General features: G+C 39.0%; 1 protein-coding gene across 2 annotated transcripts in view; it reads right to left on the reverse strand.

Annotated features, from left to right (window-relative positions):
• Positions 1 to 26,579, reverse strand: part of ARHGAP10 (Rho GTPase activating protein 10) — a 110,616-nt gene that overhangs the window by 27,383 nt on the left and 56,654 nt on the right. For both annotated transcript variants that reach the window (XM_081021350.1, XM_081021351.1), the window contains exons 14-19: positions 23,083 to 23,157; positions 19,053 to 19,140; positions 18,455 to 18,513; positions 16,682 to 16,787; positions 16,009 to 16,168; positions 1,956 to 2,106 (exon numbers count right to left, since the gene is read on the reverse strand). In XM_081021350.1, the coding sequence (XP_080877476.1) occupies positions 1,956 to 2,106; positions 16,009 to 16,168; positions 16,682 to 16,787; positions 18,455 to 18,513; positions 19,053 to 19,140; positions 23,083 to 23,157 (639 nt within the window). The remainder of the gene's footprint in view (positions 1 to 1,955; positions 2,107 to 16,008; positions 16,169 to 16,681; positions 16,788 to 18,454; positions 18,514 to 19,052; positions 19,141 to 23,082; positions 23,158 to 26,579) is intronic.

Below are 26,579 nucleotides of genomic sequence, written 5' to 3' on the forward strand. Positions count from 1 at the left end.
ATAGATCCGAGGGGTTGCCGTATAAAAAGAAATCAGATCCAAGCAGAGCAGGGAGAGGAACGCCATGCTAAGTTGAGATTAAAATGGCATGCAGGAGCGTTATCAATTAGAAGCACACGCACACTATCAAACAGAAGGGTGAGCACACAATCCTGATTATCTCAGACAAGAGGAAAATGACAGTGACTTGTTAAAACAAAGGTATTTCGCGATTTCTTGTAATATTATGCAGTATTACTAATAGCTTTTAGTCTGACCTACTGCCTAAATGGGAAACAAAGCACATGCCCCACTTTGCCTCACAGCAGTAGAGACCAGAATTCTATTTCAGTAGGGAGGTGCAAGGTTCACTCAGCAAGAGGAAGGGCTATGAATGCTATCACAGTGAGCTGGGTAGAGACATGTAAGGACAGAAGCTGGCTGAGAGGAGTTTCCTTAAAAAGCTGGATGAAGGCTTCAATCTGCTACTCAACTTAGAGGAACTCAGTAAGGATTTCAGCAACTGCTATTAACCATTCTCTTAATGGCAAATGAGAACCTTTAACCTGTTCCTGTTTTAATATTCCTAAATATATTAATAAGCAGGGGTGCCAAGCATGTAGGCTATTTACAGCTCTCAAGGTACTACTGAGCTTTTATAACATCCTCAAAATACCAGGAGTTTAACATCATGGTCTAAAAATAGGTCATTGTTTTGAAACTCTTGGTAAACATAAGCTGTAAAGCCCAATACCTTAATTCAAAATTAGCTAGCAACTTAAAGACAATGAACCAGTTAGCCTTTAAAGTGCCACAACAATTTTGCTGCTGCTGCCACAGGCTAACATATCTAACCTGTCTAAAATTAATTTAAAATGATAGTTCTGACAAAATCAACACAGAATCGCAGAACATGATGTTAAAAAATAACTTATGTCACTATAATATCCATAAACAAATCACATACTAATTTCCCATCTTATATTACAGTGTGCATGTGGCAATCATTCTTTTTTTAAAAAAACACACACTAAGCACACACAAACATGCATAATGTTTTTAAGAGGGGGGGAAATCAGCTATTTTAAGACAAAGTACAGGAGGCAAGCAATATCATGTGTATCTATATTTTAAAGCTAGCAGTCTGACAGAGTTGTTCTGCATGTGCTTAGAATTTGTATTCACAACTTTTGTTTGCACCTTTTATTCATCAATAAATGCAGTTGATTTTAATAAGTTTATCAATATGCTCCATCTGTCTACATAAATCCTAAAATTAAAAACCCTCTAGTTTCATCTCCATGCTAGAAACAATACCATGTACACCAAGCCCATTTTACTCTAAATACAGATATAATTCAACAATTCAACAAAGACAAAGAGGATGCAATAATTTAAACATTCAAACACCTGTCAAGAACAGCTCATGCCCACAAAGAAACGAAAATGGGTAAGACTGTATGAAAACAACACAAATGCCATCCTTTCTGACTTGCACAACAGATTATCCAACACATCCTGCTTTATCTCTTGGTAGACAACTGTTTACTTGATGGCTAGTAGCTGTCAATATTACTACTATTTGCCAGATTGGATTCTGGTCCACATTTGAGCATTCAAGTACTGTACATTCATTCTCGTAATTCAAGCAAATCTGCTTAACATTTTGGTTCACATCTTCCGTTTATCTTACAATTTTATAATTGTCGACAGAGGTCAAAGAGATTCAGCTTAAAAGAAAACTGAATCCCTTGTTAAGAGGAATGAGAAAGTTCTCCTGAAGTTCCAGATATATACAGTACTAACTTATAAGAATGTACTTTCCCTGCCTCCTCTCTCCATTTTCCAATTTTTTAAAAAAAGAAAGAGATAATAGAATTTGTGAAATGGAAAACTACTGTAGATTGCCCTGATGACACAAGATATACTGCAACTCAACTCTGCTGCCAAGATAGAAAATATAATTAACATCTTACTGTCATCCAGCTCAAGACAGAGATTATATACAGCAATGGGCCTCTTATTACGTTGCCCTTGTCTTCTTGATTGTCGTGGTGGGGCATTTGGAGGAGATACTGACACAGGAATTGGCTCGGGGAAAGTGGCATCAGGCAGCGTTTGAAAAATCTGCAAAGAAGAGCACAAAGGGCATTCATTATTTGCTATGAACAGCAACCTGTAAAAATGCAACTGTAAACTATTATCAACTAACATTTGTCTTGGATGCTATTCAGGCATGAAGAAGCCAAAACTATTCTTTGAACGTGGGGAGTGTGCCATTATTCTTTTTAAAAAATTAAAAACAAAACCAAATTTATAAATAAGCATAAATACCATCTACACATCAACTGTTCTGCAAATCATTTAATCCACAAACCGAAGTATGTGCAATTGTTCTTGCCAGCTGGCAGGGCCCACAGAAATAAGATTTATTTGTGAATCACAAAAGGCAAGGTCACTGGTTCAAAAATTTCGCTGGCCCATATATTTTAGCCAAGTCTTTCATTTTAATTATCAAAATGGATGATAGAAACATGAGACAATAGTTTCTTTATAATTTTGCCTTTAATATGATTTGTGGAATCATGTCTTTAATATGATTCCCCACACCTACCAAGTTACTAAACTTTCTCAAATTGGATCATACAAGGCACATTAATTAACTACTGGTACATGAATATAACCCTCGGTTATGCTCATTTTCAGTAACTGGCTGCTAAAACTTTCAACGAATGTCCCCACTGTCTGAAGTTGGCTAATGGCAATGGAGGAGAGGATCTTTTTCAGCTGTTGTATCTTGCCCGTGGGACTCTCTCCGCAGAAAGTCACACTGACACTAACATATTTTAGGCACCGCACGAAGACCTCCTTATTTTCTTAGTCTTCCAAGCTCTGGTGTGTAGGGAAATCTCCACTTATGTGGGGGTTCCGTTCCTGGCCCCTGCACACATCACTGAGTTGCACACAAGTAATAATAATAATAATAATAATAATAATAATAATAATAATTTATTATTTATACCCCGCCCATCTGGCTGGGCTTCCCCAGCCACTCTGGGCGGCTTCCAAAAGAATATTAAAATACTGTGATACATCAAACATTAAAAGCTTCACTAAACAGGGCTGCCTTCAGATGTCTTCTAAAAGTCTGGTATGGATAGCCCCATTTTGCTCCACTTCCATTCAGCCCCTGTCCTGCCCCCTTTTGTGTGTGATGATTGCACACAAGTGGGGAGATCCCTGTATTTTTGCTCAGCTGCAATTGTTTTTATCACTGCCTTTTACTGTGTTTTTATTAGTTATTGTAAACCGCCTTGGAAATTTTGAATTGAGGGGCAATACAGAAATTTTCTTAAATAAATAAAATTAAACCCTTTTGAATTACAGATACTCTGTCCACCCTTACCTACTTGCACCGCCAGCCTTTCCTACCATTTGCAACAAAGCAATAAATACACCTGCTTGCTTTTGTTGTGCAGGTACAGGTGGCTAAGCTCTTGCAAGAGACATCTCATGTCTTCCAGCAAACATAGTAGCAATGACCCTAATTTCAATTGGCCCTTTTGCCATGTGATGCAGAGCCCTTTCACACACATTGGAGCTCACACTCTCTGTCCCTTGTTCTCCGTGCGTTGTAACCACAGCGAAATAAGGAAATGCTTCACACAAGCATGAGCTACAGGTTTCAAAATCCACCTGCAGCCAAGGGGCGTCCAGCTAATCTGTGTTATGAGTTAAAGGGTTGTAGTTTTGCTAGGCCATTCTGTCCCCCCCCCCCCTTAGCCCTCTCTTCTGTAGCATGCAGGCAGATCAACATTTCTTTTTATTGCACAGGGGTGTGTGTGTGTGTGTGTGTGTGTGTGTGTGTGTGTGTCTGCTGGAAGGGGTCAAAGCAGCTATTAAATGTATGACATTATCAAGTTACTGTTCTCCAATAAAATCAGTGGGGAAAGACGGCATTTTGTCAAGTCTAGGAAGACAGAACTTACATATACATTTTTGTTTCTGCATACACTTGATTAGATTTCTGGTTTTTTTCTATTTTCAGGCATTTACAAATATTTCATTACATCTCGTACTGTTGAATGGAATTTCTTTTTAAAAAGCAATTGAAACAAGCAGTCCATGAATAATAAAATATAAATACCACAGCACAACGAATTACAAATGTAAGGACAACAAATAAGGCAGCAGTGCGAGGTGCAACAAATGAGTTTATCAAAAACTATTGGGTAAAAAAAAATAGTTCAATAAAAATCCACATGCCACACTTGGGAAATAATCAGAAAGCAGTGAAACTACTTTGCAAGTCCAAAATGACTGTCCTAATAATAGCTCAGATGCGCCACTATGTTGTACAGTGGAAGAAAAGCACTAGCCTAGCTACTGTGAAGAGCCACGTCATGGTTCCCAAAGGCATCATAGCAATAACACACAATATTTGACCTTAAAGTACAGAAGATAAAAATAAACACACGTCAGGTCTACTTTGGTATAATCATAGTCCCTGAGCAGCTCAACCTGAAATGCAGCAACAGCAATATCCTGTGACCGACACAAATTTGTAAAACACTAGCTTTCCTTATGAAGACTATGCCATGTTAATAGAAGAGGTGAGAGTCTCCTTTGTGCCTAGGCCAACCAGGTGCCTCCTGACATTTTGAACTACAAGTACCATCAGCTCCAGCCAGCACAGGCTGCTGTTGACAAGGTTCATAGCCCTTGGCTGGGAGGTTGTATTGACTGAGTACTACTCAATCAACAGGTATTGGTTGAGTACTACTGTAACCAGGTCCAATCCACACTGGAGCATAGGAAACAAAACAGAAAATATGCATTCCACATGTCATCTTAAAAGCCTCTTTGGAACTTATGGAAGCCCCTCAGGTTAGTAAAACCCACGCACATTCCAGAACTGAAAGGAAAAAATGATTTTCCAACATCATTTTCAACAGTGAAGGAGATTGTTGCTTTGACTCTGTCTAATTTATATTGCTGCTGCTCGGTGCTGTATGGTTTTAGACTGGGTTCGATATGGCATTTTACTGACTCTTATTGCTTTAAATGGTTTCATTTTTATTCTTACAGTTTTGTTAGCTGCCTTGAGAATCAGGAGAAGAGATATCAATATGAAAAATTAAGAGCTAGCCCACAGAAATGCAAGAGACTGGTTTCTACATAAAATTACCAGCAGGGATATGTGTGAAGTTGCTTTACCTACAGTTCAGTGCTTTAAACTGCTCATCCTGTGTACATCAAGGATCTCTTGAATTGAAAATTCAATTATTCAAGGAGTCATTACTACTGTCTTTCATTAGATACTAATGTAATTTAAATATATCTCATAAATTCCAGGTTTCATTAAATCAGGGCAAACTGAAATAATTTAAACATTATGAAAATTTCCCCCCAAAAAACTTGAAGTTTGAGTAGGGAGCCTGTGGCCCTCCAAATGTTGGACTCCCAACTCCTATCAGCCCCAACCAATAGTGATGGATGGAGAGAACTGTAGTCTAGAAACATCTTGAAGAGGGGATCCCCCAACTTTGTCCTAGAGTATTTGATCAGCATAAAATGTTGCAATGGAAGTGTCTCTTAACCCTTGCAAGGTGACATTTTATTCCGCATAACTATTATTAGCATGCAATCAAATTGCTATGTAAGATGTTAAGACACAACTGACTCGCAACATTTCTTAAAATTATGTCGTTTATGTTTAGTGTACCAAACTATAGATATTTTAGCATTCTAGACATAATATATAAAAGGAATCTGCTGCTCATCTTCCTGAAGATCCTGGTGCTTGCAGACCCTTCAGCCACAGTTCACCTTGCCCACCTGCACAATTGCTTGAAATCCACCCCATCCTTTTATTCACACACTCGCACAGCTGTGCCAGTCATCCAAACCAGTCCTGGTTAGAATCCTCAGCTGTCCTCTCTATGCCTTCCAGTGGTAAGTAGGTGAGTAGGTGTAAGGCCACAAAATGAAACAGAAGTTAATGGTTCCAAGTTTAAGGAAAAGAAAAAAAGAGTTTCATGTCTAAGTCCTATACACACAATCATATGCACATTTACTCAGCAGTAAATGCTGCTGGGTTCAATGGAACATCTCCCACATAAATGTGCATAGGATTGCTGCCAGGGTGCTATGGAACTGACAGAGGCTTTGCATTCATGGGCCCATCAATTCTGCAGAAGTTTTGTTATATACCAAATCTGTTCTAATTTTCTCATGTAAACTGAGAGCCAATGTATTATTATAGTGGTTAGAATGGTGAATTAACACCAGGAAGACCTACCTTGAAATGCCCACTCAGCCACAAAAATTACCAGGTGACCTTAGCCCAGTTATTCTTTCTCAGGCAAACCTACCTCAGAGGGTTGCTGTGAGGATAAAGGAGGGGACCATGCATACCACCCTGAGGTCTTTGTAGGAAGGATGGATGAGTGATTGGACAAAACAAATAAAATGGTGTGTTAGGATTGCATAACATGCAATTGAGTTTTGGGGAGTATTTCCCTTGGTTACAGAATGATAATCTATACCGAGAAAGGAATATTATTATTATTATTATTATTATTATTATTATTAAAGAAACCAACAGAGTTAATTTAAAAATAAAAGGGGGAAAACCTGCCAGGTACCTTCAGATTACTTTTCTCTCTCTAAGAAGATTGCAAAAATAGAAACAGGACAGAGATCCTGCTCACTGGTGCACACCATTCAAGCTCTAATGCAGTTCTCCCCAGCTGTCAGAGAGATGTCTCACAGGAAAGTCAGGAGTTCAGAAAGTATGTATTACTCCCAGCAATTCTTCAAAATACTTCCCTAGCATTTTTTTCCTGTCTCCTACACTTTGATTTTAACTCTTGCCAAAATCTACAGATTACAGAAGCTTTCCTCAATCTGGTCCATTCCAGATGCTTTAGGCTACAACTCCCAACAGCTTCTGTCAGCACTGGCTGTGGCTGATGAGAGTTGAAATCCAAAACATCTGGACAGTAAGAGGTTCAGGAATGCTGTGCTAAGCATGTGTAGAATGACATGTAGGCGGAGTTCATCATGTGCCATTACACTGTGTATGTTTGTGCAGAATGGGTTTAAGTACAGGAAAGCTACTATAACTTTACACTATAACTTTCCCCATTATCATTAGAAAAAGACATTAGAAGCAGGATGGTCAGTTATAAAACTGTATTTTAAAAAAACCAACACCAAGGTTAAAACATAATGTATGCTCTTTTATCATGCGTATTTTACACATCTGTTAACTCAGCCTTTTCTAAAAATAGCACTTTTAGCAAAAAGGCAGCAACTTCCTCTGTATCCTGATCATGTCCCACATTTAACAATTCATGACACGAACATTCCCGATAGTATGAGCTGGACTGCTGTCATTTGAAGAATAGGAGGCAGAGTTAAGCATGCTGGGATTGAAATGTAAACACCTGTCAATGACATGAGCAAATACAATGGAGTCATCCAGTATTCTCCACTGCTGCTAAATAGCAAGAATATTAAAAAGAGTGCCAGTTCTGTCAAACCACAGACAGAACAGAACAAATCTGCTTTTCCTGGCAATTAATGAAGAAATGTACACAATCCTATTCTACAAACTTTCAGTGTTATATTAAGTCAGAGATGAGTAAACATATATTTTAGTAGTAGCTACATTCTTCCTCTACCTACAAAGACAGCAAAAGAAAAAATCCTGCTTAACAAACCTTTAGCTGTGTACAGATAAACCTAAGAACAGCTAACACAGAGGTAAATGAGCTATTATTTTGCTTAACCCCCTTGTTTTATCTTTGTTACCTGGAAATGGGGAAAATACACATTGCCGAGATGCCCATATTTCATTTTGTAGAAAATCAAACATGAGAATCGAAAACAAATTGTGTTCTCTTAGTTACTTAAAAGTAGTCAGTTGCAAGAGGGCTATTCAAGCACTTAGTCTAATTCCTCCCCCCCCCTCCCCCCCCGGTTACATCCATCCTAGTCATTGCATTATCTCCTTTATTATTTCCTTTATGCATCTAGTCAAGACTATAAACTTTAAAAAGGGCCATCATCATCATATTATTATGAACAAAGGGCACAATCCAGCCAAAGCTAAGCATTTTCACTGACCCCTGAATTTAAGGTCAGATCTAAGCACATGGCTTGACCTAAATCTATGGAATATAACAACTTTGGTTGAAACATTTAATAATGTAGCTCTCAACTGACAGCTTCTAAGAACCACCATAGGAATGGGTCACATACCTGTTTTTGAATGAAAATGTGTGTAAAGACACATATGTGTGTGCAGAGTGAAATTCTGGGGAACTATCTAGAGCACATGGGGCTTTGCTGATGCGAAATGGCGACTGGCTGCACTCGACAAAGGCAGGAACTGGATGACAGAGGTCCTACCTCCCAAAAGGTTGCTACCTGCCTTCAACTGGCAGGTGGAGACAACAACCCACCCCGCAGACCGGATACTGGGAATAGGAAAACAGGGGTGTTTGCTGGAGCAACAGAAGCTAATAATTAATCTACCTTGGAGGTCTTCGTCAGAGGACTAAGATTGGGGTCCCCCCATGTGTTCAATTTTTTCTTTTGTTCATAGAAAAGCTACAAAACACAGAAGGTTCAGAAAAGGGATTCTGAATAGCTGATTTTGCCCCATACCAAGAATTATGCAATAATTATGCAATAAGATTTCTCAAAAATACTGTTGCATTGTTTGCATCCCAATTCATACTTTTAAAAAGTATATAATAGAATTCTCCTCAGAGTCTTCATGTGCCATCTTTAAAGACTAAACATATGCAGAAAAAGAAAAAGAAAAAAGTACCATAGTGAGTCTTAGCAGCCATCACTAAAGGGAGTAGTAATAATCTGTATTCACTTTCTTATTCTTGCTTCCGTTTGTCTACTAAAAAGTCTATGACGTTCCCTGTTTTAAACAGCAGGAGAACAGCTGTCTATTCCTTTTGGAAATTTTATATTTAAATCCAGAAGATGTATTCCAAAATGATCTATGGTATATGAAAATTGAGAAAGCATGCTGTGTGTGGATGTTAGATTTTACAATTTGTATTGCAATGTTTTGGCAGCTTGTTTTGAAACTGAAAGATTCTCTCAAACGATGATGATTTACACCGTACATTTATTCTTGTTTCTCAAAAATGTACATCTGAGATCTACTCAGTATGATGTCAGAGGCAGATGCTCTCAAACACAAGGTAAGTGCACGACCATCTTAGAATTTATATGATACCACTCACTGGAAGAAGAAAGAAACAGAGCAAAATTCACCTTACTCACTGAGGATATGTGGAAAGGACAAATAGAAATGGTTTTACAAGAAGGCTTAAATTAAGAAAAAATTAAAGTGTATTTGAAGAATCACCTTCTTTGTAGTTTTAAATAAGAAGACTGGCTAGAAATGTGCTGGGGTGCTATAGGACAGTCTTGCACAATATTTTCTCCCACACAGGGAATGTACCTAATTAAGGTAATGGTTTGGCCCAGTGAGAATGAGTTGGTCAGTATACTGACTATATAGCTAGTTGGTATATTAACATAGTTGGCCGAGTTCTTAGACGTGTACTACCCTCTAGTGGAAATATACACTTTATTCCCAGATTCTGTTTTATTGCCAAGGATTTTTTTTGTCCCTTAATTTCAAATGGATGTAGCGTAAGGGAGTATATGGGGAGAAATGGCACTGGGGAGTAGCACAGTGTACTGGAGTAAGTAGACTTAAGATATCTGTAACCTTTCTCTTGTTCCACCTCTGCACCTAGCTCTTTGTTTACAAAGCTTCCTGCTTATTTGTCTTCTGCTCGTTCGAAATGTCATGGCGGTTCAAAACAAACATCTATCATTCACAATACAGATCTGGAATAAAGCTGTCCCAGCATATAATATGGAGATCTGGCTGGGTGATAAAGACAGTGGCAGTCACTCCTTTGAAGCCTTCTTTGTATTCAATGGTACTGATAACTTTTGGATGGTCACAAATCTCCCTTTTTGGAATGAGGTACTTGAGAGTGGTGGCTGGTCAGTTTAGGTATTAGACACTTAGAAGAGACCCATTATCTTGATCCATTTCAGTCTGATTTTAGGTCCTAAAACGGTCTTAGTCACTCTGACAGATGATTTTCTCTATAGGATGAGTAAAACCCTTTTGATTCTACTAGATCTCTTGGGAGACACAATGTTGCAGCGGTCCCGCAGATATGCATTCTATCCCCAACATTTATATTAAGTTGCTGGGCGAAGTCATCAGGAGACTTGAGAGTTGGGAGCCATCAACACCTCTTTTCTTGAATTAGATGAGGCAATGCAGATTCTGGATTGGTGTCTGGCTACTGTATTGGCTGAATGAGGGCTAATAAATGGAAGTTAAATCCTGTTAAGAGACCAAGATACTGTTGTTGTTGTTTAGTCGTTTAGTCATGTCCGACACTTTGTGACCCCATGGACCAGAGCACGCCAGGCACTTCTGTCTTCCACTGCCTCCCGCAGTTTGGTCAGACTCATGTTTGTAGCTTCGAGAACACTGTCCAACCATCTCGTCCTCTGTCATCCCCTTCTCCTTGTGCCCTCCATCTTTCCCAACATCAGGGTCTTTTCCAGGAAGTCTTCTTTTCTCATGAGGTGGCCAAAGTATTGGAGCCTCAGCTTCACGATCTGTCCTTCCAGTGAGCACTCAGGGCTGATTTCCTTAAGAATGGATACGTTTGAACTTCTTGCAGTCCATGGGACTCTCAAGAGTCTCCTCCAGCACCATAATTCAAAAAGATCAATTCTTTGGTGATCAGCCTTCTTTATGGTCCAGCTCTCACTTCCATACATCACTACTGGGAAAACCATGGCTTTAACTATACGGACGTTTGTTGGCAAGGTGATGTCTCTGCTTTTTAAGAAGCTGTCTAGGTTTGCCATCGCCTTTCTCCCAAGGAGCAGGCGTCTTTTAATTTCGTGACTGCTGTCACCATCTGCAGTGATCATGGAGCCCAAGAAAGTAAAATCTCTCACTGCCTCCATTTCTTCCCCTTCCATTTGCCAGGAGGTGATGGGCCCAGTGGCCATGATCTTTGTTTTTTTTGATGTTGAGCTTCAGACCAAGATACTATAAACTGTTAAATTCCCCTTGAAATTACAGGTCTGTAAGTCTGATACTTGTGGACTCTACCTTGTCCTTGGAAACCCAAGTGTCAGCAGTGGTATGGCGTGCATTTTCCCAGATACAGATGTTCCTGGACAGGGATAGCCAGAGCCAAAGTAATTCATGTTCTGGTAAGATTACTGTAATGCAGGCTATGCAGGATGCCCTTGAAGGTGACTCAAAAACTGCAGCAAAATGCAGCAGCGTGGCTTTTGAGTGGAGTCACAAGCCCAAACCATATTGTACTTGTCCTTAACAATCTACACGGGCTGTCAATGTGTTTTTGGTCTGAATTAAAGATGCTGCAGGTGACTTGCAAAGCCCTGAACACCTTGGGACGCAAGTACTTTAAGAAGTATCTCTCCCTGTGTAGTCCTGCCTGAGAGTTAAGATCAGCCAGGGGAACTCCTTTGCAACCCACCATTGGGAGCAGCACATCTGGTGGTGAGCAGGACTTCTCCATGGTGGCACCCTGAGCTTAAAACATGGCATAAGCATTCGGAAATGTGAACTGATGTCCACACTGACTTTGATATAATATTTGTGATTTTATTAATACTGACAGTCTTTTCAAGAGGAGAATGTAAATAATTTATTTATAAATGAATAAATTGCTGTTTTGTAAATGCTACTTATTGTTGCAACCTCCTTCCAGGGGCATTTTTGGTGGTAAAGTTATGTATACATTTTAATATAAATAAATAAATAAGAGCGTGTCTTCAGATCTATTGAGAGAGAGAGAGAGACTGTCTCTAATTTCCTTAGACATGGGGAAAGGGGGGGGGGGTTATTCCTTCTTTCCTGCATAGTTATTTTGAGAATATGTCAGTATTCTTATAAAAGCAAATGGGTTTTTGTATTACAAAAAAAGGTTTAACAGATAAAGCGTTCTAAAACTACTTAACCACGCTTTTAAGCTTTCAGGTTCGACCCAGCATGTCTGCTGTAAAGTATTATACTGAAACCACATGAGGAAGATATAAGAATACTGATGTTTTATACTGTAAAGTCCTTTCCTTATGAAGGAACTATTATAGTAACAATGTATAACATAAAGAGGATGTGGAAAACCTGGTTAATGTGTTTTATGTGCATGATCATTTTGTAGATAATTACCACCACATACTGTAGCATGCATATCTTTCTCCCTTTCCAGTGGCCCCTCAGGTTTTGCAGACTGATGGCCTAATATACTAAGCATGATTGAAAACCAAGACCATGTTTCCTTGATCTGATTTTAACGTTCAGTATTCAATATTCAAAAAGCAACTGAAAGTGTAGACAAGGTGTGTTGTGTGTTGTTGTTTTTTGCCGTCTCAGTTTTCATTTACTTCAGTAGTGAAAGCTGTGTGGATAATCTATACAATTTGGAAATATCTGAAAAGACCTAAGATTAAGTAAAAGGCTATCGTATTGCAAAAGAATTTAGGATAGTGTCAGAAGTTGATGGATTGGCAGCTGCCCCATGTGGAGAGTTACTGAACTGCAGGTGGCAGCTTCTCTGTGAAGTACCGTATTTTTTGCACCATAACACTCACTTTTTTCCTCCTAGAAAGTAAGGGGAAATGTCTGTGCGTGTTATGGAGCGAATGCCTGTGGGTGGTGGGGATCTGCTGCAGTCATGAGCAGAGGATCCATGGTTCCCCTTCCTTCCCTCCTCCGTGGTTACAAAGCATGGATCCACATGGATCCTCAGGATTTTTGCATTGGGCTACTCCAAACTCACTGTCAGATCACATGTCTGTGGCCACAGCATGAACCACAAAAATCATATATCCCCTATTTCGTTTAGAATATTTTTTTTTCTTGTTTTCCTCCTCTAAAAACTATGTGCGTGTTATGGTCTGGTGCGTGTTATAGAGCGAAAAATACGGTACCTTCAGGGCGTGGGCTGACTCTACCCACCTAAGCAACCCACCTGGGAAGTATAAAAGGCTTCAGATGAGCACTACAAAAGCACTGGTGTGAACACAAAGTATTCTTAAAACATGTACTTCGCTCAATTCTAATGAGCTTTGGTGATCCTTCTTTAGTGCTGACAACTGATTTGTCTGAAGGCTTCTTGCTTGCCTCAAGATTTGCTGCCCATAGCCCAGTCCTGACACATAAATGCATACACACCCCCTTATTTTTTCCTATCTAACACAAGAGGTATGGAATTTGTGGATTTAACAAATAATCTTAAGGTGAAAACTTCAGAATAAACTATTATGATCTCCGTTTCAACCAATCCGTACTCAGTCAGGCGTAAATACTTCTTGTCACTCTTTAGTACTGGTGTAGCCCTGTGGTTAACAACATGTCTGATAAGTTAAATATCTTTAGTTAAAATTTTAACTGGGCCGTTAACCCACTCCATAACTTCTTAAACCCTTCACCAACAGTTCCTATCTGTAATATGAAGATAATATTGTTGAGCTCATGTAGATGTCATAAGTATTAGTGACACGGTGCATGTGAAGGTTGATTAATAATAAACTAGATTTCTTTCCTAGCATGAATTTATTAGCTAGTCTCTTGTATCTTTCCCAATAATAAAAGAGACTTGTCTTAGAATGTCAAGAGTAAGTAGAGTTCCTTTTGCATGGGAGCTAAAGTGCACCTCTGAAAAATCCATTTGCCTCTACTGCCACCTCTCTGATTTTACTGTCTGGGAAAATAAAATTAATTTTTAAAAAGAAAACATTTCTAGACTGCATTGATGTGGGGCTTCTATAGACATCTGTCTGCCAGTTTGCCTATAATGAATCTAGCTGAGTCTCCACCATACCAAAAGCAAGCTTTTTGCCAGTCTGGAAAGCAGCAGGAGTGTGTGTGTGGGAGAGAAGAGTCAGACGAATAATCAGACACTTTCTGGCAAGTGTAGAAGTGGTGGTAGAAATATAAAAGCAATTAAAAATATTAAAGTAAAATATAACTTATATTTCTCAGAACCCTGAGGAAAGTATGAAGACTGAGCAATAGAAGTCAATACTTTTCATTCTCATTTCCCTGGATTTTTATTTTTTGGAATGAAGATAAAAATACTAAGACTACAACCTTAAGCATAAAGTCAACATTAATTTCCTAAAGCAAAAGCAAGAAGTCGGGGGGGGGGGACCCTCTCTAGTCTGGTGCCATTTACATAAATGGTGAGGTAGGACAGCAAAATGGATACGAAGGGATCAATGGTGATGGCTTATGAGTCCTTTCTTTGCTATAGCTGCTACTCAGAAGTTTTCAAGCAATGCTTGCAAATGTTTAATGGACTAAGTAATGGTGTAAAACTTGCTGTTGCACAATTCATTATTCTATTGTGCATTGATTAGAATAGATTGGTATGTGTTTTGAATAAACACACCTCCAATTCAAGCACGTAACATGCATCAACCTGGGCACCTCAGTCAACTATTTTATTTAGTTCTGTTTCATTTATATGCTGCTTTTTTTGTCCATGGAATTCAAAGCAGTGCACAGGGTTCTCTGGGGTTCTCCTATCTAGGCATTGATCAGAACCAGACTTAGCTTCAACGGGGTTATTGCATCAAGGGCTTCCAGACCATACCCTGGCATCTTTCTATATGGGCACAAGTTTCCTTGCCTTTAACATGAGGGAAAGGTTTCTCGTCAATTTGACAATAGAGAATATTTCTGAAATTCAGTGCTTGCCCTCAAAGCTTCTGACATATGAAATACTGAGAAGGCATCAAGAGTTATTGCAATGGCATACAATGTACTCCAAAGCCCGTACTGGGGAAAGGGGCAGTTTAAAAGTTCCTAAGAGGCGAGCATGTTCCTGCCTTGAGCACTAAAGGTAAAGGTACCTCTGACTGTTAGGTCCAGTCGTGGACAACTCCGGGGTTGTGCACTCATCTCGCTCTATAGGCCGAGGGAGCCGGCATTTGTCTGCAGACAGCTTCCAGGTCATGTGGCCAGCATGACTAAGCCGCTTCTGGTGAACCAGAGCAGTGCACGGAAACGCCATTTACCTTCCCACCTATTAATCTACTTGCACTTGACGTGCTTTTGAACTGCTAGGTGGGCAGGAGCTGGGACCGAACAACGGGAGCTCACCCTGTCGTGGGGATTCGAACTGCCGACCTTCCAATCAGCAAGCCCTAGGCTCTGTGGTTTAGACCACAGCGCCACCCGCGCTTGAGAACTTGAAGGCACTAAATTCAATTGGGTACAATTGGGCAGCATGGGAGAAAAGCTGAAGCAGTGGATACTGTGAACCAATGAGCTAGAAATGAATGAGATTCTATAAAGTCACATGTGAGTTAAATGGGAGATTGTAGTCGGGAAGGTGTGGTAGGGAGAAAATGAAAGTGAACAGTTTAGAGTAAATGATAGGTTGCAGAACTTTAGTGCTTTAGGCATGAACAGACCCTATTGAAAAAGGGGTGGTGGCATTTAATGGTGTTGGACTTCTTTCAAATTTTCATATTATTTGAAGAGCTAGTATTACTGTATTACACAAGTAACACAAGAAATAAGACAATATCATGAGCATGGAATAAAATCAGTGTGAGGCACCTGTCCAAGAAGCCCATTACACCCTTTTGCAAGACATTCCATTCACCCTTCCACCAGTTTCCTGGGTTTTCTCTCCAACAGTCTGTAAACAATTTGCCCACTAATCATTTGTAATGCTCACTGAACAATCCCCCCCCAAAGTTTTTTTTGGGACTTCTGCAAACCTTTCCCCCAAGCTAGCAGATACCTTTTGTGTGGATGATATTATTTTGACAAGAAAAAACTAACAGCAATCAGTCTGAACATAGGAACATGTTAAACCTCATGTTGCTAAATATAAATATAAAAAAAGACTGTACATTACATATTGTGGAATAAAAGCAAAATCCTCCCTGCTTCTCTCAGTTTACCTTATCATGGTTTTCAATTAGGATCTCCACTACAATATTCTGAAACTTCAGGTCCATGAGGGCAGCCACAGTTTCTTCCTGTGGTCGCATTAATGTTGGTCCAAACACTACTCCTAAATTTGCTACAGTCATGAGATTCTTCTTGGCATGCTTTGAAACGCTTTTGAAGAACAAAAAGAAAAAGAGAACATTCAAAATTATGAAGTTATAAAGCAGAACTTTCAAGGTGGACGGGAGGAGATTTTCCTAGCTGAACTTGTATAATGGTTTCCCCACTTTTCTTTCCAAGTTTTGAAATAGAAGAAAACCTGATAGTTACACTCTAAAACCAAATGAATCTGAAGATACACTAACACATTAGACCATCACAAGGAAGCAGTGTGAAGCCAATTTAAATTTACCAATGAATCTCCAAAGATTTACAAAAAAAAAACCCCTCTCTTTACCTTTGATCAAACCCACAATAAACATCTAAAACTGTTAAGCAAACACTTGGATGACTTCATCAATGGATTGCATTTCAGCTTATTTCTCCTAAGAAACATACAGAACAAGGCAAGCTTCACATCTGTGTTGTAAATTATGTTCCTGTATAGAACAGAATTCATCTCTGAACATAATTAAGCCTACTTTTTAAACATCTGAGAACTAAATTAGAAGACAAGATGCTTACTTTGCTAAGTGTTTCACCAAAATATCGAGCATTTCTTTGTTCTTGTCTGGAAGTTTATGAACCAAGAAATGGATAGCGTTAACACGGGACTCGGGGGTGCCACTTTCTACATAAAAGAATGAAGAAGTAATTATTAGTCATACATTTGGCACAATATGCATTATTGATAAAAAAAGAAAACCAAGTATTTCCCCATTTCTCCTTATTCCTGGCTTTCTCTCTCTTTTTTTGGAGGGGGGAAGTATGGTATTTTAGTTATCGTTTCTGTTCTACCCTCAATATTTTTTTTAGATCAATGCTATTATTTTGGTTAGCCACTTCCATTTCTCTAGAAAGAAACTGCAGAGTAAGAAATTATATTACTGTAGCAGAATGACCTTTTTATTCTCTTGACATAGTGAAATCAAATCAAGCAGAGGCATCTGCTAACGTAAGGGAAGGCGAGGCAATTTTCTTCAATTCCCTCTTCCTGCTACTGTGTCTTCCTGAATATCTGTTCCAGAGGGTTGAAGGACCCACAGGAACAGTGTGGAAGATGAGGCAAGGGGGTGCAGGGGAAGGGAGTAGGGGAAGGGAGTAGGGGAAAACCATTTAGGGGTAAGAAAAATGGGGTAAGGAAACAGGTAACAAAGGAAAGAAGGTGCTAATGGAATAGCAAGGGGAGACATGGGCCAGAAAGGCTCAGGCTGAGTAGCTACAGTCTAGTTGTTAAAATCTTCATATTGGAAAAGAAGAGAAATGATGCCGGTTGTGGAATCTAATGTCATTGCATCGTAACTACAGATGGTAATGAGAATGAAGAGGCAGCACAGGTGGGTTGAGGCAGAACTTCTCTCTCATGTACACAGATTTGAACTAGGCAGCCAATCTTTTGCAGGCTGTTCTCCATTGTGCCTTGTGTGTTCAGCCTACTTAATATAAACTATGAATAAACGAGGCTAACCAATGAAAGGGTAAACTGTCTGTTGCACACCTTTTTTAAAATAAAAGCTACTTCATTGCTTTACAGAATATTTTCACTTGCCTAGGTATCTCATTGATATTTTGCCAAAATCTGCTGCCCATAATGTCTTTTTCACCTTAAAATGAATTATATTTCTGCAGCTGATGTGCTGCCTTCTCCAAGTCTTCCTTTTAGTTGATAAAAGTTTAACTCCACTTGTACATTCATGACTTCTAGGAACACATAAGAATCACAGAATTGTAGAGTTGGAAGGGACCCTGAGAGTCATTTAGTCTAACACCTTGCAATGCAAGTGGTCCATACAGGGTTCGAACCTATGACCTTCATGCTATCAAGCACCACACTCTAACCAACTGAGCTTGGGATATGGACCTCACAAGGATCTCAGTGCAAAGAAGTATCAGGTAATAGGAGATTTTGAGATGTATAGGTTTATGTAACACTACCATTTCTGGGGTATATTATTTTGCAGGGGGAGGAGGAATTAACAGAGACATGAAAAGGTACTTCTGCAGTAAGGCTAGCACTAGTTTTAAAATAAGCTAAACAATGTTGTAGGTAATATTAAAACTTTAAGTATATCCAAGACTGTCAGTGTTTTACTGCATGAGGCTATTAATATGCAGATCATTTTTATGTATATAATATATTGAGGTGAGGGAAGAAAAAACAGTTTTCAAATGATTTCCATGTAAAAAATGTTTGAGTTAATTTACTCAAAGTAGAAATTTAATTGAGGCTACTATTCCCTGATCTCCATCGTAACTGTTTTAAAAGAAGTAAGATGTATTTGTAAGTCAAATATTTACTGGCAGGAACGATGAACTCTCCGTGTAAATCATACGTCATCAGGGGCTCTGGAAGGCTTCTGTTAAGACAAACGGTGTGGAATTATTAAGAATGCCTATTAATATGTATTACTATTCCAAGTACAAACACGTCCAAAGAATAAAATCCATATACTTTCTCCCACCGCATTTGGTGCACTTTTTATAACAGTGGGAGGAATCCCCATCTCACCAGATATCCCCTTGGGTATCATTCCCCTGGTATATAAAAGTGGGGGGAAGCGTTGGGTATTCTTACCAGAGTAAAGAAATCAGGATCCTTACCCCACAGCCCATGTGTTCTGCAGGACAGTCCATAGGTGCAGACTATGAGTGTTTTATTTTTAATATTTCCACAAACTGCAGTGTCATAACCTTCTATAATAAATTTGCACTTTTCAGTGGAACAGTACAATATTTAAATCAGGCATAGGCAAACTCGGCCCTCCAGATGTTTTGGGACTACAACTCCCATCATCCCTAGTGGTCATCTGGAGGGCCGAGTTTGCTTATGCCCGATTTAGATCTTCAGTATGTCATAACTAAGTTAGATTACAGTAACTTTAAAGCTTAATGTTACCTTAAGTATAGTTTCATTGCACTTGTTATTGTCTTCACTTCCCATTCCATGGAATTTTCCAAGTCAACTTCATTACTTGTTTTTGCATCTAGAAAATAACCCACAAAAAGTGTGGGGGGGGGGAGATTAGATTTGTACATGGGTTGAAACATTCATTGATCCCATTGGGAACAAGCAGGCACTAATCTAATATTACTCTTTCAAACATGGCATCTCTTGCAATGCAAACAGCCAACTCCCTCTCCCAACTTAATGCATATCTTGTTGATAGGCTGTGCACCACAAAAAACACCACAATAAACTAGACCGAATTATGTTATTCCATGTTGCTCCCATGAAGTGTAATTGTTTGTTGTTAAAGGAAATGGGGTGGGGAGGGACATGCAGGCAAGCAGTGGGAAGCTAAGCTGACTTTCTTGCAAGTGTTCAACAAGAGAAAATGTGCAAGGTGCTATCAAGTTTCTTTTTAATGAGGTAATGAAATAAAATTTCTTATTGCTTAAAAGTCTGTTTTCTATTAGTTGAATATGTGATCTGTATGCTGGGACGGGCACTTCTTTATTCGAACATTTGGGTGTTGATTGGAAGTATCAACATCTGAAACAGCACTTTCAAACAAAAGCTATTTTTATTTGATCACTGGACAATGATGTTGACCTTTTGCTCCCCTTTTTGATAGCACTTTGAATACTCGCCCCCTCCAGCCTTCCCAAAGTGTCACTGCACAAACAATTTCTTAAGGCTGGAGGGGGAAAGTATTTTCTTTTATAGTAATAATAAACCTTGCTGCTCAAGAGCAATATAGTAAAAACATATTCACATGTAATGCCAGTTTCTGTGCAAGAAATTGCTAGAAAATATTCACTAAAGCTATGGCATCTAACCAGAACACGGGGGAGTATGCTGCAGAATGAATCTATAATTAAAGGGAGTGAAGTAATGAGTGAGTTATACTTCCACATTTCTTCTTTTACCATCAAACAACTCAGTCAATGTTACACAATACATTGGCCACCATATCGATTTCATTTCCTGTAAGTAGGAAGTGGCTCAGTAAAACTGAGCTCTAAAATGCCTGACTGATCAAACACCACAGATTCTTCTTGACAAAGAAATGAAACTGCATTGACGATTTCTTTAAAATATAGCCCTGTTTTATCTTGAAGATAGCATGTCACAGTCCAATACATCACAAATTGACTGAGGAACTTTGTGATTTAAAAAATATATACATATCAATTTGTTTTTTCTTATGGTGAGTGATAGAAAATTTAACAAAAACTAAAGCAGTAGTAACTGACACCAATACATTTTAGATTTCACATATAACTGGGCTTGCCAGAGCAGCAACAAATCAAATTATGTCTCCTTATTAAAGGTGTAGTCCTTTCTAACAGAAACCAAGTAATTCTCTTCTAATAGCTATGCCAACCAATTAATTCTTATAACTGAATATTCTGTCTAATTATGTCAATTATTTAAACTTGATTTAAATAATACAAATCAAGTAACATTTTTGACCAACTTGCAAGCATTAACTACTATCCAAAAGGCATGCCTAATTTTGTTCTTGTCTTTCAGCATGCTATCCTCTTCCAAATCTTGAAATGTCTGAGCAGAGCAGAGCCTGAGGAAAGGGAGGGGGTGAAGGCTGTGAAAGGAAGAGAACTCCCTCCTCTGTAGCTATCTGGATAAGCTCTCTCAAGACAGAAAGCTGATGGGGCTTTGTATCCAACCTTTCTCACCAAGAACTAAGCCAAAACTGGTGCTCTGAACCAAAATGATCCAGAACTTGAACCCAGGAAGTGAGCTGCAAGGGGGACAAATGGGAAAAGAGTTGAGTGTTAGTTAGAGCCCTCCATTTCCCTATACACATACCCAACAAATTTGGTGGGCATTTTGATAGTTGATATATTATCTAGTTACATATGAAGATGATGTGTTGATTGTTATTTAGGGATTAGTACAGAGATCTTTACCCAATGCCCATTAATGTTCTGCAGGTAAGGAAAAAAAATGTATTTGAACAAAACAAACTGGATCAGATTTTTGTTTGTTCTGTTACCATACTATGGGTTGGGTCCAGATTCCAACTGTTGACAATGAATTCCTCCATAAAGAGATCTATAAGCTCAGGATATGATCTGAAGGAACATGAAGCCACTACTTTGCTGAAGCTAACCTGGTCGTGCTTGAATGTATGACCAGCTTGGAACTACACGTAAACTACCTTGGGTTAATGATGAAAGACAGGTGGGATATAAATAGACAGCAACAGCACCATTGTGTGTTTGTTGGGGTAGTGAATCTATATTGTGTGATATCCACAGTCAAGACCAGTTTTGTGACTGGTGCGTATAGCACTTTTTCAAAACTCAAAATGTGACAGCTGGTTCAAAGAGATTGGCAGCCCCTGACCTACTCATAAAACAGAATGTGATACTTGAGTGAATTAACTGTATCACTTTAGACCACAGGTGAGGGATTATATGTCTGAAGATTCCCCAAAGTTGAAAGCTCCATTCTAATTGCATTATATTAAGTGGAGCTATATGACAGTACACGCTTGGCTGAAAAACACCTTTGCCTCCAAACAACTTATGCAGCAGTGCAGAGCTAAAGAAAGAAAGCACAACTGCATAAGAATATGTGACTATTTAAACTCTCAAAGTATTTATTCAGCTTAAATTATTTTCATAATACCACGGACCTAGATCAGCAATCCTCCCTTTAAGGTAGTTACCATTTTATGTGAATGCAATAATTCACTTTATTTTATTCATTCTAAATGAACATGGAACTGCCTTCAGTTGTTTCTTTGCTATTTTAAATATCCCAAGTGCATTGTTAATAGCTAAACAACTTCCTTATGAAAACTCTGAATTCCAGAGCAACCACCCACATCTATTTTGTTTCACTGGCTTTTGATAATCTTCTTTTTCAGTTCCCAATACTTCCCGATGCTTCAAGATTCAGGGAGGTTTATATGCCGTCTTTGAACACCACAAAATTGCTAACAATGATTAAAGATATCAAGTAAATTAATATTTAGCAACATCATTATGACAAACTGACATGACATGGGATACAAGATCTCAAGCCTGACATGCTATCGTAACTCCTAACAGACAGCCTGTTAAAACAGAGCCATACAGGTGGCAAGGATTTGACAGCAGCATATAATATAAAAGTGCTTTGCCATTCACATAATGTCTGGGGTAATGAAATGAATTCACTTGCTGGTTTCCTCTAGTTTTCTCTGCCAAAGAACACTGTGTTATCAGCACAGATGGAGCATGCATGGTTCTGGAGAGGAGCCTGTTGCAAACTAGCTTCTCTGAATATCAATGAATCCTTGAGAATCAGACCCATGCTGCTGTGAGGTGACAGGTCTGGGAGACTCAGAAAACTGAAATAATCCCAGTGGTCTCATCTGACTGCATGTATTGTCAAGCGCTCTGGACAAGAAGTCTGGAAATAACACAGTTTTGACTGCTGTGGCAGGGTTTGATAATAGGCAGGTGAAGAATTTCATCTAAGTACCCATACCTTGGGGAAGGTGGTGAGGTGCAGCCAGAATTGTGGGTTGGGATAAAGAGAAAGTTAAAACTTCACAAAAAATGGTACTAGGAGAAAACTTCTTACAGGATCACTACCAATCAAAATAAGAAACGATATTAACATATAAGATGTGCACTTAATAGATGTGCAACAATTTTCAGCTAGGAAATTTGATCTGAAATAATTCATTCATTTATTATCAACTACAGTCAGTCTTCTGTATCACTCCTTATATCACCTTTCCTCTGGATATGAAGCTACAAGCTCCTTTGATCTACTTTAAGAATTAGTTTATGTGCCATCTATGATTTCTCCAAAAGAGTATCCTGAACATGTTAGGGACCGGGATTCTAGAAACCGAAATGCTATTCACTTTAATCCTTCCGTAAGTTTTTATCCAGTACAAATGGGCTAAGTATGGCATGGTAGAAGAGGATAGAAAAAGTGGATATAAAAATAAGAGGCATACCCATCAACAAATTCAGAAGTCTCTGGACCCTTGAACTCACCCCCACAACTCTGTACAGTCCTTGGTCATTTATACCTGGTGGGGATACAAAAGCATAACCCAAAGGCATTAGAAAGGTAAGCTTTGAAATGTCTCCTGAACAATCAATCTCAAAACTGCATTCATTATCATAACGTCTATAAAAAGGATGCAAGACACCTAGGAAAGATAAGGTAAGTGGGAAACATGATTTAGACTTATTATATTTATTTACACAACTATTGAGAATTAACTTTTTCATCTGGAGTAAGAGGAATGCACACCTTAATTTAAAAGTCCTGAAAAGACACTGAGATTTCATTTCATGGATATGTTAAGTTGAGGGACTACGGCAGCTTTGGAGTCTCTAAACAGGAACATCACTCATACACATGCATCACTGAAAACATTTTCATATGTTCAACGCCTTTCTCTCTGGATGGTCTAGGCTGTAATGTACAGGGAATTTGTCCTCAGTTACAGCACACAGCAAAATAACCAATTCAGAGAAAGCTCCTAAGAACAAGGCAGTGGTCAACAACTGGCAGGCTTTGGGTCAGATTTGGCTCACTGTTAACCAACTGCTAACACCACATTGTTTCCTATAACATACCAGCTCTCTCTCAACACCCATTCCAAATCTGCCACCAGCTGAGTTGGATTTCTCACCCACAAACCAGGTGACAAAAGGAAAATGGGGGAAGATTCAAGAAGGAAAGAGAAGGATACCAGTAGCAAGGAAACAGGCATCTCTTAACTATAAAGTGCCTACTTTAACAGAAAATAGTAATTTCTGTTGGATTTGTCTTCCTGTCACTTCAGTACTAACAAAACTAGTGGCAAACCGACCACCCATATATGAATAAAAAGCCTGAGGCATGTGTAAATATTCATCTACAAGTACGTCTGATGCCTTCGTGAAAATTATTATGCAACACAAAGCCCAGAAGGATCTGACTGGAAGTACTTTTAACTATGTGGATACATTCTGAAGACAAGAGTAGGATCAAACTACATTTCCCCCCATTAAACACTGTTTTATCACTGATATGATTGGGTGTACCAAAACCACAATAACCACTTTTCAATCAGTAGAAAATCAATCAATCAGTCTGTCTCTCTCTCTCTCTCTCTCTCTCTCTCTCACACACACACACACACATACACACACACACACACGATAGTTTGTACAAGTACTTGTATAATTTACATCATCACATTCCTCTTTCTAGTATATCCAGCATGAAGTGCCCAAAGAACCAAGCAATGGAACAATTGCAATTTCTATGCAGCAGTTGTGAATAGCCTTCTCTGAAGTCCAGAGACCGAAACTGGAAATCTAGGCTATTTGTACTTTCAAGATGTTTTTGTACATATTCTTGATCACCATCAGACTCTGATTTTGTTAATCAATGTTACTTATGCAAAGATCTGAGCATCCCCATCTAGGGGAATGGAGTTATCACAGTGCAGGGAAGTATCATACAAGCCCTACCATCTCCATTCCTAAGGCTGCATTTTATAGATGAACTCTTGAAACTGTCACTTGCTACACATATGCTCTTCAACATACCTTTGTCAAATGCACCAAATCCACATAGCTATGATTTCCAAAGTAAAGTCTACAAGATGTCATACCCCAGAAACCTGGACAGAATTTTGGTTACATTGCGGAATGCTCGCTCTCATTCCTTTTAGTGCTATTAGTTTAATAAAACAAGCTGGCTTTTATAGGACCCCCCAAGCCCATGACTGGCTCATGAGCCCTCAGTAGTGTGCATACAGCTCCTGTCATAAATCCAAGTGATAATGAAACCACAAAGCAGAACTTGAGATTTAATCACAATTTTGATGGCATTACGTAGTGTAAATCAGGGGTGAGGGATCTTTGCCTGTCTAGATGTTGCTGAACTACAACTCCCACAAGCCCAGCAAGCATGGCCAATGGCCAGGAATGATGGGAGTTGTAGTTCAGCAATATCATGTTGCCCATAGGTTCTGCATGCCTCGTGTAAACAGTTAGGAAAGTGTAATTCTTCAACTAAGATCTCAAGGGCAGTTTAAAATTTAATAAAATAAAGGAGGGAAACCATGAGATAAAGGAAGATATTTCACTTTTTCATGTCATTTGCAACCCAAAACTTTTTTCAATGCATAAGGGAAAGTTAGATGCTGATACAGAGCTTGATACATCACTAGGTTTAATGCTACAAAACTGCACAGTAAGAATCTCAAAGAGCTGAAAACATTCTTGACAACCAATTCAGCTTATTGTTTGTGTACGTCTCAAAAGCTGCAGCTCTGATTGTGTATTGATTTTCTGAGTTGCTAACATTACAGACATTAAGAACAAAGTATGCTGACTCAAGAAACTGGTGACTTCAGTGGATACCACAGTAAAGATCCAGGCCAAGCCTCAAGAACCATATGAACATGCACTACTACAAAACCATATCACAACAGTTATACTGAAAACTATAAATAGGTAACTATATAATTGGTTAGATGGCTGCCCCTCAACCATTAATTACAATAGGTAAGGCATAATAACGAATGATAATTTTTTTTTGGAAAAAATATACATGATTTTGTTGTTGTTGTTTAGTCGTGTCCGACTCTTCGTGACCCCATGGACCAGAGCACGTCAGGCACTCCTGTCTTCCACTGTCTCCCGCAGTTTGGTCAAACTCATGCTGGCAGCTTCAAGAACACTGTCCAACCATCTTGTCCTCTGTCATCCCCTTCTCCTTGTGCCCTCCATCTTTCCCAACATCAGGGTCTTTTGCAGGGAGTCTTCTCTTCTCATGAGGTGGCCAAAGTATTGGAGCCTCAGCTTCACGATCTGTCCTTCCAGTGAACATTTGGGGCTGATTTCCTTAAGAATGGATAGGTTTGATCTTCTTGCAGTCCATGGGACTCTCAAGAGTCTCCTCCAGTACCATAATTCAAAAGCATCCATTCTTCGGTGATCAGCCTTCTTTATGGTCCAGCTCTCACTTCCATACATCACTACTGGGAAAACCATAGCTTTAACTATACGGACCTTTGTTGGCAAGGTGATGTCTCTGCTTTTTAAGATGCTGTCTAGGTTTGTCATTGCTTTTCTCCCAAGAAGCAGGCGTCTTTTAATTTCGTGACTGCTGTCACCATCTGCAGTGTTCATGGAACCCAAGAAAGTAAAATCTCTCACTGCCTCCATTTCTTCCCCTTCTATTTGCCAGGTGGTGATGGGACCAGTGGCCATGATCTTAGTTTTTTTTATGTTGAGCCTCAGACCATATTTTGTGCTCTCCTCTTTCACCCTCATTAAAAGGTTCTTTAATTCCTCCTCACATGATTACCTGGCACAATAATTTGGTACTGTCTAAAAACCCAATAGATTTTCTAACAGTATCTGATGGCAGCTATTAAATATCTTCCCTAATATGCTGAATATTAAAGCGAAACACAGGAACAGATGAAGGACTTTCCCAACATAT

This window comes from Podarcis pityusensis (assembly GCF_964106645.2).
Source record: "Podarcis pityusensis genome assembly, chromosome: 9".
Taxonomy (NCBI): domain Eukaryota; kingdom Metazoa; phylum Chordata; class Lepidosauria; order Squamata; family Lacertidae; genus Podarcis; species Podarcis pityusensis.